This window comes from Anser brachyrhynchus (genome assembly GCF_964034855.1).
Source record: "Anser brachyrhynchus genome assembly, chromosome: 5".
Classification (NCBI taxonomy): domain Eukaryota; kingdom Metazoa; phylum Chordata; class Aves; order Anseriformes; family Anatidae; genus Anser; species Anser brachyrhynchus.
The window spans coordinates 29,544,458-29,565,038 of NC_137699.1; the positions used below are offsets into that span (position 1 = coordinate 29,544,458).

At 50.1% G+C, this 20,581-nt stretch overlaps 1 protein-coding gene across 12 annotated transcripts in view; it reads right to left on the reverse strand.

The window, feature by feature from the left end:
* The window catches only part of SLC8A3 (solute carrier family 8 member A3), a 99,944-nt gene that overhangs the window by 11,805 nt on the left and 67,558 nt on the right, over nucleotides 1-20,581 (reverse strand). For 5 of the 12 annotated variants that reach the window (XM_080595420.1, XM_080595422.1, XM_080595421.1 and 2 more), the window contains one exon: nucleotides 9,936-10,042. In XM_080595420.1, the coding sequence (XP_080451546.1) occupies nucleotides 9,936-10,042 (107 nt within the window). Of the gene's footprint in view, nucleotides 1-6,451; nucleotides 6,932-8,862; nucleotides 8,967-9,935; nucleotides 10,043-20,581 lie in introns of those variants that run through there. The other 7 variants (XM_080595419.1, XM_080595415.1, XM_080595417.1 and 4 more) reach the window with 3 other exon arrangements.

Below are 20,581 nucleotides of genomic sequence, written 5' to 3' on the forward strand. Positions count from 1 at the left end.
CACTGGTGAGCACTGCATCAGTGCTCTGGCTCCCAAAAATCATCCCCCCGACCCCCGAGCAAAGGCAGAAGGATGGGATGCAGGTGGGCAGTAGCAGGGAGGGGAAGGGAAAGAAGTGGGGGGACAGTCACGCTTGCCTCGCAGGCCATCGGGGCCTGACATGACCCAAACTGCAGCTTGCCGAGATCCTCAGCTAGGGGAGGTGTAGATAAAATGGGTGCTGGCCTCAGGGCCAGTGAGAGGGCAGGGGTAACATGGCTGTGCATCATCCCCAGGGACACCCTGGCTGTTCCTGGCCTCCCCTGCACCCCACAGGTGCCAGGAGGGGCACAGGTAGGCTCAAAGATCACGGCGTGGGGTCTTCCTGGCTCTCCTTGCTCCCACACTGCCTGCTAGAGCTGCACGGGGGTGCAGCTGCCTCCCAGCGCCTGTCACCATATGGTCCCACGAGGATGGAGGTGGGAGGAGAGTGGCATGGAGGTCCCTGTAAGGGACAACCTTACCCTGACTTTCCATATGCTGGCCCCCCTGACTTCATTTCCACAGTTGTCCCAAAGAAATGTCCTGCTGGGCCCCTCCTAGGTGTCCCCCTAGAATACCACAGCCTATGCCCAAGTTTCCAATTAACTCCCTTTAAGTCTGTATGGGGTATCACACAGCAAAATATACTGAACCCTCTCCAAGAGGGGCGAGCACTGTGCCTTAGCTTTGACTTCTACCTGTCCTTCAAACAGCAAGCTGGTCTCTGAAGACTTGGTTGCATGCTACGACAGTACTGTAATTACTAACACTTATTATCACACACTTTTAGTCTCAGAAGCTTAAAACTCTGTACAGAGACTGAGTCAGTATTAACATCCCCATTTGACAGATGGTGAAACCAGCAAAGAGAGGCTAAAGGGAACATTTTGCAAACTCAGAAATGGGCAGGAATCCAAAAGTGCTAATTTACCCAGGCTTGCCGGCTCAGGCCTCTGAGAAGCAGGCACTTTTACACGAAGGTACCTAATTTTATCTGCTCTGGTTGGAAAGTGATTTCCTAAGCAATTCGTCAAAGGTCGCACAGCACATCGTCGGCAGAGCCAGGAAAGTGATGTTGTGTCCTGGCTCTCAGGCACTCCTGCGCGCCATCGGAAACCCTTCCCTGCAGGCTGCAAAGAGGCAACAGAGCAGGCAGGACCAGCTACGTGGTTCGGCACTACCAGGAAAACACCAGTGCCCTGCACACCAGCCCAGAGTCACTACAGAGCCTGGCAGCAAGTGGAGATGAAGAGGCTCCTCGCTAAGCATCCCTCACGTTTCGGAGTCGATTCCTTTCCAGAGTCAAAAACCTCCGGAGGAACCATTTGTGAATACGTCCTGCAGCAAGTACAGTACCACAGAGCCACGTGAAGCAGTGGGGTAGTTGCTCTGACTGCACAATCTCCTGTCCTCCACAGGACTTTGTCTGCAAGTCTCCAACAGGCCTGTCACTGCTCCTCACAGCGTGAATCTGGAGGCTCCCCGTAGCTCTGTCCTGCTGTGGCCTCCTTCCTCTTCTGTGGTCTTCTGGTCCTCCAGACAATAGGGGGAAATTTACTTTGACTTTTGCAATTGCAGGCATTAATACAATGGGTCAACTCAGTGTTCAGATTTAATATAATGAAATATTACTGGGCCCCTAAGCTACTGTGGTTATTAAAAAAAAAAAAATATTGGTTCCTCATGTTTTTTTAAAATGTTATTCTACTGCTCTGGGATTTGAGTTTATTTTTTTCCCATTTGCTTTTGAGCCTGCAAAAGAAGTATTTTTCTCCCTTTCACTTATGATATGATACATGAATATTTGAAGAAGCCTATAAAGCTATGAATGAAACATCAAGAATATAGCATGCAGAAAGGCAAGGGATTATTTTATCTTTATATTTCTGAGTGAATGCTGTGCATGCAAGCAAGAAAATGATTTCACGGACTAAAGCTTCCTTCCTGCACATGCATCTGCTAATGTGCCCTTAGTCCTGACCTGCAACGTTTCCTGACAGTCCATCTGGGGATGCTGCACCTGCACCAGCTCCCCTGACAGCCCCTGTGCTCTTCGCATCCCACAGACCTCCCTCAGCTGCCCCGCTCTGTCCTCACACACCTCTCCTCCTTCTTCACCCTTGCTCTTCTCTCACTCCCCAGGCCCCAGCCAGGCCACCTCAGCACTTGCTATTGGCATCTCAGGTAGCTTCAGAGGCTTGGCAAGCATCTTCTTATAGGCAGCTGCTAAAATCAGTTCAGTAGCCAAATTCAAAATCACAGTGCCGAGCACCCCGCACCCAAACCTTGCACAGCAGGAGCGCAGACGAACACCCGTGCCTGCAGACAAGGTAGGCTCTAACCACGCTTTTCCCTGGATTCTCAGGAGACTCAAAGCCTTGCCTTCAATACAGAAGGAGGACAGCAGGCATATGCTGAAGTGAGCAAGCATGGAGGAGTGATACATGGATAAAACCACTCAAGCTCATAGTGACGACGGATGCAGTGCTTCACGTTTCCTCTTTGAGCCCGGCCTCTGTAGTTGCTGCTCTGCAAGAACTCGTCTACTGGCGTGAATCCCTGAACGTGCTGACACGTGCTTGCACCAGTAGCAAGTGGGCTGGGGGCAAAGAATTCAGACCTGAACTTAGCTGCTAATAAGCCGATGACCAATAAAAGCTGCCATCTGCATGCCTGCAATGTACTTTGGGGTCAAATTCTGCTGTCACAGGCGTATTGGTGTGGTTCACAGATCAGGAACTGCGTTCTCTCCTGCCTCAATTCCACTGAGCACAAAGAAGGTTAAAAACAAGGGGAACCAGCTTGGGCTGGGAGCAGACCAGAAATTAGACAATCCTGTAATCTACAGCAACTGGATGTGCTAGATGTCTGCCACAGATGTTTTCTAAACAATCAATACCTTTTTTCTGCTATCTGTACCTCACAGAGAGGTTTGACCACATTGCATGCTTTATTCTAGCCTCGTTCTCGATTAACATAAATCTTCTCTAATCAATGTGCCTAAGACAGGAAGCCACTGTGTGGATGAGAGGATCCTCACAGGTGGTTAAACACCCGCTACTTACAGAGTGAACAGACATGAGGGTGGCTGTGGATTTTGAGGGGAGCCCCCTTTACACACAGCACAGGCACAAGGCAGCAGGAGGAAAAGGCGAGAGCATTGCTGTGGCTCCAGATCGCACTGAGGTGAGCGAACTGTTTCCCTAAAGGACTATGAAGAGCTATGAACGTGTATTTTTCATAAGATAAGCAAGGTGGAGGTTTTCCAGCTTTAGCCTGAATCCTGTTATTATTGAAGTCAATGACAAAGACTCCAAGAAACAGACCCTGATCCCTTCTGTCCATTAGGAGAATTAGCAGCTTTCAGCTTAATCACAGAGCTGCAAGCAAACTATTAAACCTTCAGAGAAAAAGGCGGCAGAAATCTAGCATTTTTTTGCTATTCCCATTAGCAGCTGATGGAAGAAGGAATTTCCCAGACTCTGCCCACACCTCAGCAAACTGCAGTGCACGTTCTCACACGTCGATGTGGCTTATCTTATCCAGGCATGGACCTTCGTACGCAGTTACATGATCACCAATATTTTGAAACAGATAACTCAATTGGATCAATGCAAACTAGGCGCCCATCGTTCTTCGCAATTTAATCCTTAACTCTGACTTCCAGCCACATCCATCCTCTGAGCCATGAAGCTTTCCTGTATGGCGTGTTGACACTCAATTAAATGGAGATGCGTCAGGAGAGTTGTCCACACCACTTCACTCAGTGCTGGGAGGCTTGAGGGGATTTCAGATGAAATCTTTCCAAGCCAGGTCATGCCAGCCATCTATTTAATAGTGGCCACCTCTGCTCCCACTTCCAGCAAAGTCATATCTTGCAGTCCTACCATGGTTTCGGAAGCAGAATTTTGCATGAAGGATGTCTGTCCCTTTTACAGAGTGTAATGCTCGACAGCGTTCAGGCACCATCCCTGGGGCTGAATCTTCTATCGTTGTGCCACTAGCTGGATTCTCATGAGCAGATTCCCAATTACCCTCATGAAACGTAATTTTCCAGATGCTATTTTCACCATTACCTGCTATCAAGTGAAATCTTCCACTGTAGCCTCACTTGCCATTGGGGCTTTATCAGCCCTAAGGTTAACCACAATATAAGCAGAAGACTGACTTTTTCTAGGGAAAGCAAAGCCAGTTCTGCTCCTGTAATCCAGGGCTGTGGACAAAGTGTGAAAGCTAATGTGTGAAGAAAGTAAAAACAGGCTGGATTTCTCTGAAATCCTGCAGGGCTGACAAGCAGCAAAAACCTAGGCCTGAGCTGAGGGCATCATGAAATGATACCAGAGCTGCCATGGGAGTAACGGTGAAACTGAAGGATTGCATCTTGACCTAAAGGGAAAGACTTGTTTCGCGGCAGAAACACTTTTAAAAGGTGCTGAAAAAAGGTTGGCCAGAAAAGTGGCTGAGGGTGTGGGGAGGTTTCAAAGTCCTGCAGTGCTCAGCAGGCAGTGATTCAGTTTATAACTGCACATGTGGAGAAAAGGTGACACAAGAAGGATCCAGAAATTGATTTCTTAGAAACAAAGATAACAAAATAAAAATCAGGAAACTTGGGAGATAGCCAGGAGCACAGAAAAAAGCTACACTCTTACCCTCTTTGCCAAGCAAAGAACATGATTCTCTCTGATTTCTTTGTATTTATTCACTTCAGTATAAGTAGCTTGCACCAAGTGCCATTTTTGCCAGTGCTTTTTGCACCTAATGTGCCACTACAGAACTAGTATCAGTCTTCGTCATGGAATGGGCTGGCAAGATACCCATCCCAGATCTCTTCTAACCTCTGAATTATTTGAGCACATCAACAAAACGAGCTGCTAAAGTCAAACTGCTCAATGCGATTTATATCGATGACCAGAAAGTCTTTGAGAAACTCCAGTTGCAGAAAGCAACTGGTGAAAAAGACTATATGGGCTGCCAGACGGGGCTTGGTGCTGCAGACATTACATTTATATACAGGAGAGGAGCGAAGAAAGGGAATTAGTGGTCAGCTCCCCTTACAGCCAAGGTTGACAACGGCATGCCCACAGGCTCAGAGCAGGTACTGATACAAGTGGGGGCAAGCAGTGAGGATCAGCCTCTGCAGATGGTGCACAATATTTCAGTCACAAGGCTCTATCAGTTCGTTATACGGACAGGAGGAGCGCCTGTGTTTACCCTGAAGTAGCTGTCATGCGTTGTGTGGGCCCTGAGCAACCTGAAGACAGGAGCTTGTGTATGGATCACCACAGGCACCTTCCTGGGCCTCAGAGATGTTGCTCCTCTGGGAAGGGGCTAGCAGGTGCAAAAGAGCCAGAGCTATAGGATGAATTTTCTTACAGAAATCTCCTGCAGCTACACGGACCCAGGCACGCCTCACCCAACGGGCATGGCCGTTCTACATCCAAAATAAGCTCTCCAAACTCTGCCCTAGGCCAGTTTGAACAGCACACGTACTCCCCTGGTCACCGGCTCACCCCTGCTGCCAGCTCTGCCTTCCCCCGAGGAAGAGCAGGCACCGTGTCTCCTCGCTCGTTTCACCCCAGACCCTAGCTCCTGTCCTTCAGGCCAGGCAGCACCTCGGTGAGGTCCCGGGGCAGCTGCAGGCCCCATGACGAAGCCACTGCAGCATAATCCCCATGGGGATGATGGGGCTGTCCCACAGGGCCCGGGCAGCAGGCTGCCTCCCAGCGCCACGCAGTCAGCCGGGGCACACAGCACAATCCAGCTCCAAAGGGGGACAGAAGAAATGTTCTGAGGACACCACAAAGCAGTCTGAAAACAGCCTGAAAACATCAAATGCTCCTACGGCACCCTAGGCACAGGCTCAGCGTGACAGAGCTAAGTGGGGAGTAACAACAAAATGAGGGCAGGCCGTCAAGAAAACCACATCTTTTGTGGTGCTAGAAAGAAACGTGTGGGTAGCCAAAACCCAGAGAGACAATTCAGCGAAAGCAACCCAGCCAGAACCTCCCAGGAGGGCCGGGAGCCGTGCTTTGCCCTCGCCTTGCAAGTCGTGTGGGGGCCCATTCATCACCGCAATGAAAACAAGCAAACTCCCAGCTACGTGCTGGTGGTTTGGGACTTTTTTCCCCAGTCTGTGGCTGAATCCCTGCAGCCTCTGTTTGCACAGAGGTGGCTGCTCCGACCTTGCAGCCAGCAGGGCCACACCACCCATATGAGTGCTTCAGGCACCCCGCAAGGCAGGAGCATGCATCTGGGCAGGTGGCTCGGAGTCAGCCTGAGCTTCCCTGCACACGAGCGTGCATGAGGCTACGCAGCAGTACGGGTGCGTGCCTCCATGAGCACTGAGAGCCCATACACCTCCTGGGCTGCCCCTCTCCACTGGGAGCTGCCTGCGAGGCAGCGGCTGTCTGTCCCTCGGGATGCTCCCTACCTGGAAGCCTGTTGTAGCTCCTCATTCTTCACCCCAGGCACCAGGCAAGCACATCGGAGACTCTGCGGGGTGCAGCACTGCAGAGCTCGGGATCCTTCCAGATGCCCTGGAATCGGTGTAGCGACTGTGCCACCTTGTGCCAGGAACACTTACAGATGCATTTTAATCTTGCTCTTATATGCTAAGAACGGTGCTTCTGCTCTGACTTTTCTCTAATGAGGCCAACCAGGGCTCTGCATCTCCTCCGCTTCATGGTCCCGTGCATCCTGCTGGTTAAGCAGAGCCCGGCCAAGGCTTCACCCTTACCTCAGGGGGAAGCAGCTGGCCTGCAGGCTCTGCGATGGAGAACAAGCAGTCCAACGGATCTCCTCTCTGCCGGTTATGTACCAGACTATCCCACTGACTCCGGTCGATGCTGGTGTAAATGAGATGTGCACAAAGCAGCAAACTGCCATCACAGTCCTACTAACAGCGAGGACGGGATGTTGTACAGACTGAACCACTTCAAAGGCTGGATTTTTTCAGATAAGTGATTTTGTTCAGCCACATGTGACATGGCCTAGACAGGAAAAAGAAACGCAGGACTATGCAGAAACCAGCCCAATCCTGACTATATCCTGAAGCTCACTGGTTTAGAGAGGGATTCAGGGCTCACAGACAGCGGACAACTGAGCAACAACATCAGTGAGATGCTGCAGGCTGCCGAGTTCCCAGGCAGGAAAGAGCCAGGAGCAGGTGATTTCCCTTCTGTACCCAGTGAAATGGAGGTGTGAGCCCCGCAGATGTGAAGGGACATGTGTAGAGAGGAGATCTTGGGATGCTTCTAGGGCTGAAGAAAACATTTTGCAGTCCCATGTTCAAAGGTTTAATCTCCTTAACCTCTCAAGAAGAAACTGAATTGTAATACAGACAGAGTGAGCAGGTACCTACACAGAAGGTGCAGCATGCTACATGGTTCTTTAATCCGATGGAGAAAAGCAGGAAAATAACTAGCGGCTAAAAGCTGAGGCCAGGCAACTTCTAGGTATGCTCACCCACATCTTTAGGCCAGAGGGCAGTTAACTGCTGGAACATACGCTCATGGGACATGGCAGGCTGGTCACTGCTTCTGATCAAGAACAAATGCTCATTGAAGTTGGACTTTGGTGAAACCCGAGGGCCTGAGCTCAACACACAGCAAAACCTCATGTCCCTCACTGCCTAGGGGCTGCAGGAAATGGTCTAACGGCATTAAACTGTGAATGCTTTTTAGGTTTACATTTTACAAATCCACAGATGCTATATGACATTGTCATGCTAATGCAAGCTGTGTCTATCCTGAATGTCCTGGAGAGCTGCGCATGGGAGCTCGGACTGGCTGGAGGGTAGTTGCTGTGTTTGTGAGATAAGGGACAGAAGACGTTTCTGCAAGGGGAAGCTGTGTGAGGCACAGGCAATTGCCAGATGTTTCCATCACCAGCAGCAGTACTTGGGAGTAGAAATAAGCCTGTGGGCACACACAGCTGTCTTTACTCTGTATCAGGCACCCCGAAGGTAGATTTCAATTCCTTTTTGTAAAGTGCTTCTGTTTAAAGATCGGCCCTCCCTGGCCACCCCAGAGCTGGTGAAGCCCATGGCAAGACTTGTTCAATGAGAAAGAGGTCAAACACGTATACGAGGACAAAGATACATGTAGGAAAGGCATGACAGAAAGTCAGGGTTCAGTCCCACTATGATCCTGATCCGCTGGGGGATCCTGGGTCTCAGCGCACCAATGCTGAAGTAGGACATTAACACAGCTCCACACCCTCTGGCCAACAGGCTGGGGTTGTTTGACACACATTAAGGTGCTTTTCGGATGAAAGACACGGAGAACCATTTTTCAAAATAAAAGCAAAACGAGATACCTCACACCTTCCCTCTTCTCCTGGGGGCTTTTCACCACGCCTTACAGGGACCCAAGAGCACCAAGGCAATGCCACTGGCAGGCAACAACAGAGGGAAGGGCAGGGGGGTGTACGGGACGAGCCGAAGAGGCAGCCATGCATTATGCCTTTCTCTTGTCTTTCACATTCCCCAAGGTCCTGGCAAAGGAGCAGGAGAGGGGAGAACAGCAGAGGTGTGCTCAGAACAAAACCAGACCAAGACAAAGAAACCCAGTCACAATAATACAGCCTCTGAGGCCCAAGCATTGCACGAAAGGAGGATCAGAAGTAAGCTGGGCTCTAAAAGGCAGAGATGACACCGGAACAGGGTGAGAGTGAGAATACAGAAGGGCAGAGAGCAAAAGTCCATCCATCCACAGGAGGAGGAGAAAAGGAGGGAGGGGAAGGAGGAGAAAGAGGGTTATATTTTCTGGATTTGGGGTTTGCAGACTTGATTCTGTTTGCTTGTTTTCAATTATTTATTTTTTTTCATAAGGGATCTCACACCTGATATTCCTCGTTCCATCCATTTCGGTTCACCAAGGGCAATGAAGAAATTCTCCTGCCTTTCGTATTCCTCCTCATCTACTATCTTAACCCTTACGGTCTTCCTGTAGGGACAACAAGAGAGACAACCGTGTACAGCGGGTCGGCCGGCCGGAGGCGACGCAGCAGCAGCGGCAGCAGCGCAGGCTCCTCGCATGCAGCCCCTTCCCGGCGGGGCGGCGTGCCTCGGCCGGCCTCGTGGACATGGCGCATCGGTCGCAGCTGCTCCTCGGGGAGCGAGAGGGCATTAGGGGGGAGACGGGGCTGGCGAGGGGGTGAGGAGGGAGGGAAGAGGGGGAGTCGGACCTTGCTGATGGTTAGTGGGAGGCGACGTCTGCAGCGCAGTTTTTCGGTGTCACATGGTAATGGAAAGGGTATCAGCTGCCCGGAAATCACCGGGGGCCACGCTGGGGTACCAACTGTGTCTTAGCTGGAAGATTGATTGCTTCTGCTACCCTCGCAATTAATAATAAATCTGGAGGGACTCTGGGCTCGGAGCCTGAGAAGAAGAGAGAGAGAGATGTGTACTCGCAGCCACACTCCCCTGTGGGGTGAGGCAGGTCTCTGCTGCCAGGCTAGCTCTGCTAGCTGGTATTTCTGATTTCCAGTTCTAAAGCGGCACGTCTTACTGCTTCTCCTCCCTGACGCTGCCTGCCTCTCCCCCACCTGCTCTCTCACCTTGGACGAGGGCCGGGTGGTGAGCCCTGGAGATGCTGGATGTTTCTGGCAAGCACCTTCCCACCGACACTACAAAACGTGCCTCAGTCCTTCCCTTCAGCAGGAATATCCATGGAAAAATATTCCCACTGAGGACTGATGGCCTTCCTTCTCTCTCTCCGTCCCTCGCCACCTGCCCCAGGCCCCCCCAGGGTCCCTGTCCCCCCGCTCCATGGGTACCATGTGACACGGTGCGTGCGCACAGCAGTGTTTAGGACAGAGCAGTTGGAAACAGAGAAATCAGAGGAAGAGGAGGAAGGAGAAGAGAGAAGAGGAAAGAAGAATGTTAACGTTAGTCTGGAGGGCCAGTACTACACCTTTCTGTAAACTCATATCCACCATGCGGGGGCTCATCAGCTCAATGAAGAAATTCTTGTTTTTCTCATACTCCTCATCATCAATTACCTTGATGTGAACTGTTTTGCTGTGGACGGAAAAATAATAAGCGTCATAAAGGGGAGAAGAGAACAGAGAAGCAAAGTGGAGGAAGGTTGGGAGGTGAACAGGAACATTAAAGTCAAAGTTTTCTCACTCACTGAATGAGCTCAATGTGGCCCTGAAAAGAGGCTAAAGCCCCGCTGCTGCCAGCAGTGCCAGCTGATTTCTGTTTAACCAGCAGACCTGAAGGCAGGGCCTGAATGAAGTGAGACACGGATGGCTCTGACCCCCTGGCAAACTGGCAAGGGTCTCAGGAACCAGGGCTGTGCCATGCAGGAGAGGGGCACACTTTGCCCCCGCTGCTCTCCACATCCACACACGCAGAAGCACACGCACACACACCACTCACCGGCCCCCTTCCAGCCGGGGCTGCAAATTATACCTGCACTTTGCTGGCTTTCCTCTCGGGTGAAAGGCTTCCTGAAATCACATCCCTCGCTCACGACAGAAGGGATTAATGCTTTTATTCCAGGGTGATCCTACACCCTCTTAAATGTAGCACTGCCTGCATATGCACTGATGATCACATATAATTACATGCTCGTATCAGTGCATATGTTCTAAACGGGCATGAACTTGCCATCTCGGTGCTCCCAGGCTTCCAGTCAGCCCCGGCCCCAGGCTGGAACCACATTTTTTAAATGAAAAGCCAGCTCTGCCCATAGTGCCCTTCCCTCGCCCCAGCACAGCTGTCCCTCCGACAGAGGGACAGCACCACCACTGCACCTCCGCCTCCCCTCGCTCCCTGCCCAGCCCCAGTGCTCAGATCGGCCCCTGGTGCATTTTGCCCAAAACCAGTCTCAGCTGTGGATGGCAAGGATGAGAACGGCAGGACTGGCAATCGTGGCGCCTGGAGAAATAGCTCCAGGCTTCAAATGATGGCGTGCCTCAGTTTCCCTAAGCTGAGCTGCTGCTGCCTGTGTGCTCACAGGGAAGTCAGTCTGCCTGACTGGGGAAAGGACTGACACACCACAAGCCTTTCTGTCTTAAGCACAGACGTTAAACACACACAGTGTCTTTGGCCCCATAGCGCTTCAGAGACTAAGCAGCCCAGCCCTGAATCCTGGGGACACTGCAACCCACACCACTGCCAGCAGCCCCCTGAAAATCACCATTTCGTAGTGGGAAATGTGAGGATTGGCTGACTTTCATTGCTGCAGCTTGCATTCCTACTGATATCATTACTGACCCCAAAATTATCCAGTTCCCCTACAATTTGACTCGTTTAAGTCATAATTTCTTCTATGCTCTGACGGGAAATCCCATTCCCTGCGCTGGCTCTTGTTTTGAGCCATCTTTCAAATGATGGCATACAGGACAGGGAGAAGAGTTTGAACACCCCCTGCTATATCCATCAGTGTATGAATATGCAAGAAAAATCACCTCTGATTCTTTAAGCTAAATCAGCTTTATTTTTGCCCGTGCTTACTCTAACAATATCCTGCAGTAATGCCAGCAAGCCTCCTTTCCCTTCTCTAGACCCTTTCAATCTTCTCTAATCCAGCCTGAAGGATGTAGGATTTTAAATGATAGGTCTCTGGTGTAAATGTTGGTGTTCTGCTAAGACTTCATCACAATGATTTCATTGCATTTCCTTTGGAGAGGTTGACTGAATTTTGCTTTTGAACCAGATGTTGTCTGGGCCCCTGGTACTTTGCAAAGCTTTTTCAATTTGCTGAATTAAATCTACATCTGATTCATAGCTCTGATCTCTTTCTTGCTCTCATACTACAAAACAGAAGGTGGGATTTTCAAAAGCAGCCAGTGCTTCCTGAACGTGGGTTGTTTTTTAAAATCCCATTCATAATTACTATTGCTTACAGGTTTCCACCCCAGGAGCCCCATATTACTCGGTACCTGCAACAAGACTTGTCTCCAGAAGCTAAGCCATTCTAAAGATTCATGCAATGCATATTGAGCACGCACACTATTTGAGTTCGGTTTCATACAGCAACTTTCTTTTTATGAGGTGGCTCTCCCATTCCCATCAGTAGTGTGTGCACACGCCAAAGCAGGGGAGAAATACTCGTTTAATGAGAATGTGTGCATGGCAGATGATCTCCACGACTGTGCTCTGTGCGTGGAAAGCCTGATTTCACACAATCCACTTGTCTGCACAATGCACACGCAGAGCTGTGGACTAAAGAAATAATGACTCGCTGCGTGCCCATTTTGTTAACTACAGAGAGCTCTACGCAGCACACTAAGTAGTCCCACAGCAATGAGACTTCCTTGTAGTGGGGTCTTATTTAATATTACAAAAAAAAAAAAAAAAACCAACAGTCAAGAATGAGAAAGAAAATGCAGTGGGGACCATACAGAGGATGCACAATATAATGCTGACTTTGTAAAAAGAAGTCCCCTGTGGTTCGTGGCTAGTACCTGCCTGACCTCCCGTGGAGCCCACCCTGCCCAAGCTCTCCATCCCACAGGAGCAATAGGACAACACCTCAGGTTCAGTCTGGCTGCACAAACAGCTTTACCTCCCTTGCATGCCGTGGGCATAATTAACCCAGGCAGGACTGGAGCACTGTATCCTTTAAACAAAACTCAAAGCCCAGCTCTCTCCTGATCCCTCTTTTTCCACTGGCAAAGCAGTGAGGTTCAACAGTGATCCAAAGGTGAGGGATGCTCAGAAGAGAAAATCTCATTTGCACAGGTACCCCCTGCCTCGTGATGGTTGGTTCTCAAGGAAACGACTGAGATTTGAGCGATGTTGCCATTGTTTGGGCTTGGTTGGGATTCAGCCTGCCACAGGGGAGAAGGAAAAAAAAAAAACCACCAACAATACCTTTGCTAGAAAAAGAAGCAAACTTTAGCTGTTCTAGGAAAGGCTGAGGGAAACAAGACAAGCATTCAGATTTTCTCTTCTGTGTACAGAGAAACAGATGTTCAAGTTTTGCTCTGATATAAAAGGCCAAGTTGAAGGCAGAAACACCTCGGGATAGCTGGTAAAACCTCTGTATGAGCATAACCAATCCCCTGAGCTCCTAGACCAGCTCAGCTGCAAACTGGATCATCTCCGCACCCTCAGGCCTTACACGGCTTTTCGAAAAAGGGTATCTGAATTTGGTGACCAATCCCAGTAAACTGATGTTTAACCCCTTGCTACAAGCAATAGGGAGAAAAAGAACTTTTACCTGGCGCGTTCCCAAAGGAGCTGGGGACGCAGGCTGTGTGCCTGAGCTCAGTGGCTCCATTCACCTACACGTGGATCAGGCCAGGGTCACCTCCATCGGCTTTGTCCCGCTCACCGCCCTAGACCAGAGCTGAAGGTGCCCAGCATGCCACCGATGGGGAATATCTGGCCTTTCACTGGGACTTTGCAGCAGGGTAAGAGCAGCTCGCAGGGCTGCTGCTTGGCCTGCAAGGAGTGGGGCTGCGCTCGCTTCCTCGCGGGGAAGTGCCCTTCTCTCAGCTGCCTCGTGCGCCTGTGACTGTCACCACAGAAAGGTCACCACTGAGGGAGGGTGGCTGTGGTGTCCCAGGCTTTGCAGCTTCTCCAGCCACCGAGAGCATTTCTCTCCCCTCCCTGATGGGATCTGCAGTGCGCCTTGCTCAGCCGAGCAGCTTTCGCTCCCCAGTCTGACAGCCCTGCAGTGGGAAAGGACACTTGCCATCCTCCCCCTTCCTCTCCGACAGCTCCGTTGCAGCCCTGATGTACCTCAGACAGCTCAGAAGCAGATAACAACAAAAGCCATCCAAAAGCCTGTCATAGAAATCAACCGCCTTCATTAAATGCCTCCTGGAGCTGCAAACCCCAAAGCTCCAGGACCGGTACCAAGCCACAGCATAGTTCAACCTCAGCCCCCGCATTAGATAAATCTGCGGAAAGAGCTCTTTAATTTAGACCTCAGTGGTGCTTTCAGCAGACCAAGCAATGCTTTCAGTTTGTAATGGCATGGGTAACATCCTTCTCCGTGTGTGCCTGCAGGTCAGACAGGGCCTGGCAGGGACCACCTCCAGCAGCACCGAACCGTGCTTTCCTGCCACCAAGAGCCCTCAGATGGTGCCAGCCCGGGCTCTCCTGTAAACACGCACTGAAAAATAATCACTGTTTTTAAAAGTTAGGGATGGGAAAGCTCCCCTGGGGAGCAACATTAAGAGTGAGATTTCCCTGAGTAAGCAACAGAAGATGAAATGGATAGACATCCATCTTCTCCTAAAGGACTTTGCACACATGATGTTGCTAAATTCCCTGTCTGGGAAGTACAGAAGATAATCTACAAAATCATTTTATTTGACAACACGTCCGCTTCCAACACATAAGGCAACAACTGGATGGTTATTTGATTAATGTGCTAGAAAATATTGAGTCTCTCTCTGTGTGGAGACTCTCATTTGCAGGAATTATTGCAGAGGAGGTTAAGAGGATGTGTCTGCATGACTTTGGAATGTGAAATAAGGCTCAGCTCTGAAAACAGCGTAAGTCAGGAAATGTCACATAGAGTATACCATTGAAACAGGCAGGGTTGTGCAAGGGCAGGATTTACAGTCCCCGGTGGGATGCTGTTAGCCAGGATGGAAAGCAGCCAGGACAGCAAGGTAAACATCCCTAGGACAGTGAGAAGTCCTGGGAGATCTTCAGTAACTCATTAAAGTGAATCATTAGTGCACACACCTTGGATCAAGCCGTGGTGTTCTTGCTGCACCTCAGTATACCCAAATTCTCACCTGACATGCTGTGGGTACAGGTTCCTGCACCATGAATTTCAAAGCATGTGGTGCCAGTCTGACTCTTCCCCAGAGCTCAGCACACAACTGCTGGCACCGGGCTGGGTTTTCAACACGAAACTATGGATAGGACCCATTCTCCCTGCCAGAAGATCTCATTGAGAAGTCCTGCAGCAGAAACGCTGACTAAGAAAGATGTCAGAACATGAGGCAAACCAGAGGGGATTAAATAAGGCTATGTATAGTGGGGAGCTGTCTTTGCCCAGCTCATTAGGAGGCAGATATTTAACAGAACAACATGACAGTGCTGGCAGAGAAGGTGAAGAAGACAGCAAGAGGAGCCCTAATATGATGCACATGGTCACAGAGAGCTGCGCATCAAGTAATCCAGGCTGGGACAAGCTGAGCCATTTCGAAGCAAAGGATTATACTGTCACATAGCAACAGATAGAGACAGGAGGTGTTTGAGGGGGAAAAGCATTAGATCCCAGAGCAGATCGAGTTCAAGGTCACCAAGGAAATGATGAGTGATCATACTGTCAACAGGAAATCAAGGTAATTTAGGAATCTATCCAGACCGAGATCAAGATAGACAGGGAGCACACTGGGCTTCAGTCTATGCTCACGAAAGGAGATTTTTGGCTTCCATGGCAATTACTGAGAGAGGGGACAGGTTTTGAAAGACGCAGCTGCTGCCACCAGGGGTGGTCAGTTTGCTTTAGCAGCCAGGTCAGAACTCAAGGTGCCTCTAAGGTCAGAGCAGACCTTGGTACCAATTACCTAAGCGGATAGCCACAGGACAGACAAAGTGTCAGGATAGAGTTTCAGGCAGATCACTGATGTACAAGTTGCTGATGTATGAGTTACAGAAGAACCGGTGCTAGTGTAGAAGCTGGAGATGAGCCACTGTGGGCCAGCTTCCAGGAACTAGCTGTGTCATTCATGAGGACCTTGGAGGAGCAGCTGTGCAAGAGCCCCCCTCTGTGCAGCAAGCACACGAGGAACAGCCTGGACAGTTGCACTACTGGACCAGTCTGCTGTAAAGTGCCACGGAAGCCCCCTAGAAAAGGGATTTTTTCTCTTTTGTCTTCAAGTTGGTCTTGGGTAACCAGATAGTAACTGGTTATAGTTTTATTACTACAATAGGGTTCTCTGCAGTGCTAATCATTACATGACCTGTGCATTTCTCCGGGCAATGCTGAGGCCATCCAAGTCACTCAATACCCTGTGCTTCAGTTTCTATATCCACGCGGTGGCTGTGATCCTGATTTCTCACAGGGATTTGATAGGGGACAGTCACCATTTGCAGAGCATTTGAGCTCCACATTTGGATGATGTTACAGTGACTCGTGAGGAATAACTTTGCTTGGAAGGGGAGGGGAAATAGACCTTTGGCACTGTGTCAAGGAGGAATCCCTATGCCTTGGCTGTCCCTCCTCACACAGGGATGGAAGGAGGCTGCAGCACAGAGGCAGCGGGGCTGAGGAACTTCCCCACACCTTGGAGCTGGGACCTGCACAGGCAACCTACAGTCCTGGTGCTCCCCTGTCCTGGGCAGTAACCCTATTTTGTGTACAGCACACAAGCACTTTCTCAAGGGCAGCCCAGTCCAACCCCTGCATGCCTTTCCCTGCCTGCCCCGGGGGGGGGACTGCACAACCAGGGACCCCAGGAACTCCTTCCTGCCAGCTGCTGGCAACACAGAGTTTGGTCACATTGCACCACATCTTGGTGAGGGATAAAGGAGGAAATATTGACACAAAAGTGATTTCCCTTTGTGTATTCCCTGTGTAATCTTGGCTAATTAGTGAATTGGCTCATGTTTCAATTAGGACTATTGAAAATGCCTTAGCATAGCTGACACATGATAATTAAAGGGACATAGTCAAGACTACATCCACTTTTTAAAAGTCTTTATTTGTATTAGAAAACTTTTAAGTGCTACCAGTAAAAGACTTACAGCAATAGCTAGTGAAAAAAAATAAAGCCAAAATAAAATGTAAGATGCCCATTATCCTTCCTGCATCCTGAATAGAAAAACTGGCATGCACTTTTTGGCTGTGCCCAACTTCACCTTCCAGTCTGTGTTTATTTCCTGCCACAGCAGCACAGCCCTCACTTCCCACTGCCATGTGACGGGATATAAAAGGCTGCCAAATTCACATGACTGTTTCACACCTAGTTTGTACCAGTGCAAACGACTGTACAGGCAATTAGAAATCAGAGCTCCTAAGTTACAGGCAGGTGAGCCCATTAAGCACTGTCATCTCTTGCAAACAAATACTGAAGAACCCCATATATTTAGCACAACTCAAGAGATACAGTATATCCACATGTGTCAGCCACAGGATCATCACTGGAAATGTTGAATGGTAAACATCTCACACTCAACTTTGAAGCCCTGGAAGAGATGGAAAATGCATACAGGGCAGGCACAACAAAATGCTCTGGGACTTCCTTAGCATAGCCAGCCCTGCCAGATGAGCACATTTCCAAAGCACTCTTTATTTCACTTTGTTCAACATGATAAAATTCTCTAATATGGAGGGTTCCTCACAGAAAGATGCCACAATTTGCATTTAAGAATTACTGCAAAGAAGCAAAGAACAGGGTAACATGGTTTGTTGGACTCCCCTACCAGCAGCTGATCAGCTGAGTTATTTGTTTGGTTATACAAACAAAACAGCCCAGCTCCACAGGTGTTTTTCTTTATTTGGTTTAATAAAACTATTTCTATATTAAACCTTTTGAAGGCTCAGCTATAATCTTAAAGATCCCCTAGAAAACAAACAACGAAAACCACTGGGCTGATTTGTGCCTCGCCTTCCAGACTGCTGGCTCTGACCACTCCGGTGCCTGTGCCCAGACACGAGCGGGCTCTTGCCTGGCCTGCTGTAGGTCAGCTTCTTCGTGCTGACCCTGCAAGATTTGGTGCTTCAGGGCCAGGAGAGAGCAGACAGTCTCGGCAGCCTGTGGAGCTTATTTGTCGAGGTCTGTACAATAAGCTCTTGTCTTGTACAAGTAGTAATTCGACTTGGCAGTCCATGAAGCCAGCCACTTCTGGTGGGTATCAGCCTGGTGTAGGTGCAAGGCAGTGCCAGGGCCCTGGGCAGGAGCATTTCTTTTCTCCCAGACTTGGGCTGCTTCCCAGGGGAACAGCTTTTCTGAGAAGATGATGTGCCCTTTTTCCTCTTAGAAAGGGATTTTTGAGAGGAGCAAAACCCCAACCACAATTCCACTCTGGTCACACAGTAGAAAATTTTAGAAAAATTAGAGGGTGGAGAAAGAAGGGAGACAACACATTTCTTACTAAAGGCCTTTGAAGGCAGGCTGGCCATCTCAGAGTGCCTTGAGCTGGTCGCGAGGCAAACTGGTCCCCAAATTCAGCTGGGAGCGACCCCAGCCCACCAAGGCGCTCCTGAGTCCCACCTCCTTACTGGCTGGTGTTAGCAGCCCGGTGCTTCCAGCTGTCGCCCTTGGTTTTAGGCTTTTAGCTGAAGGCATGGAGATTTGGAAGCTATATTTAGATGTCTTCTCTATTCTTCAGCAACAGGGTTGCCATGGAGATGCTGGCAAGGACGAGAAGGTGGGGATGAAGGGGGAGAGGAAGTTGGGGAATGAGAAGTGCTAGATTCAGAACAGCACTCATCGGCACAGGGAGGCTTTAAGCTCCTTGTAGGGCAAAAACTGCCAAAACCTGCTAGCTGAAACGGTCCCCCCAGCACTGCCAATGGCACGGGTCTGCCCTGCATCACTCGGTGCTGTTGTGGCAGGTTTAAGTGTGCCCTGTGGGCGCTGATAGCCACCTGCACGCCCAGGACATCCACCCGAGACATGCTCAGGATAGCCAGCCGTGTTCTCCTCTCTGGGCACAGCTCTGAGGGCTGCAGGCCACCCACTGCTGGCTGCAGCCCAGCTGAGCTCTGCGTAACTTCTTCCATCTCTCTTCAGCATTCAGTTCTGTGAACTCCCAGATACGCAGAAACCTTTGGCTATAGGGTTGCCAGAACCAGGCCTGTAATGCCACATGGCACCCCAGCAGACACACACTAGCCCCTGTTGCCTGAGGGCCAAAGCCAGCCCACCGTGAGCTCCACTCAAGTTTTGCTGGCTGCTGTGCTGCATTACAAGCTCATATCGATTCTGCACCAACTGCTCAGGTGGGAAAGAGACGGGAAAATTGATTTATAAAGCTCTGATGAAGGGACAACATCATGTAACATGTCCCAGTCCGGCTTGGTAACTGAAGAACAGAGAGCTGAGAGTTGTGGAAATGCCACAGCAGCTATTTCTGGTGGCCGGGCTATCAGCAGAGAGGGTCAGCCCCAGCCTGCCCTGCCCCAGATGAGATGCCAAGGGACTCGGGCTCCAGCTGCCACACGTGCAGATACGACACTGGTGAAAGTGTTACAGAGGTGTGCAGTCACAGGCTGGGAAGAGACTGGACAACTACAAGCCCTTCATGCTCAGAAACTTGGGAAAAGAAAGTCTTCCCTCGCAAGCTGCTATTGCCACAGGGCAACCTCTGGGCATCAGCCTCGCACGTCCCTCCTTCCTTCCCTCCCTCCCTCCCCACGCAGAGCACGCAGTGCTTCCAGCCCAGCGGGGCAGTGCTCAGCCCAGCCATTTGAGTTGCTCTACATTCAACGGAGCAGCAAGGCAGCAATCTGTAGGAAATTAATGAGCTGCAAACAACGCTGTTCAGCTGCCAGCCTGCAACGAGCCTGCCCTGCACGCTGCAGATAGAATTATTATATACGAACAAAAGGAACTGGAGCCGGATCCCGGATGCTTTGGCTCCGGTCACAGGCTCCTTGTGACCAAGATAAGGGACATCACACCAAATTGCCACAGCAACATCACAGTTACACATCCAACCATCACACAGAGCCAATATATTGCATCTTTATCCAAGGCAATGTGCATTTGGCCAGGCTCACTGTCTCCTTTTTTCCCCCTCTTCTATGGCAATGAAAACAGGACAGAGGATACCCAGTTACAGCGTTTCATTTCACTCTTTGGGACTGTTTTCATTCTATTTCTTACCTAATAACAACACACAGAAAACACAAAAGGGGGCCACTTGTTAGCTCCTGCGAGCTAAACGCAGGTTCCCTGGAGGGGGCCAGCCCTGCTGGGCTTGTAGTGATGGGCCTCTTCCTCCAGCATCCAGAGCTTTTAACCATAAAAAAGCCCCCTCCTTATTCAAAAATTGAATAAAAAATGTCATCAGTCACCTTTGCAGTGAACAAGGGTGTTTCAGAAGGATTAAATCCAGCAGCAGGACACCCTTGAAGCCTTGCCTCATTTTCCAGATGCCCCTGCTTCCACTCCCAAAGGGCAGTGATGTCAGACACCGCTGTGCCTCCCACAGCCAGTCCTCCTGCAGGACAGCCTGGCTCCCTGAGGGATGGGAACAAGCGCTGCATGCTGGCATGGCCAGATCAAACAGACCCAACAGACTACAGCCTGCACAGCCCTCAGCCACCCAACCGGCCTCCTTTAATCAACACAATCATCATCTTACTGCTATAATTACCGCCACAGCACTTAGTCCCCTCTCAGCCTTCACATGTGGATCCTGTTTTGTGCGAAGTGCTTTTGCCAAACCCTTCTGACCAATCCACATCAGAGACAGCCTGAACTCCTCCCAGGACAGGCAGGAGTCTCCTCCTGCCCTTTCTGCCTCGTGGCAAAAGTTAGCACCAAGGCCCTTAGTTCTTCAGAAGAACTTGCCAAAGATGCTCCTGGAACTTCATCCAAACTTGCTCCTCAACTCTCATTCCCCTTCTTGCTGAGTTCCCCTATTACAAGTCCCTCAGACACCTGGACCTTAATCTATGATGCTGTC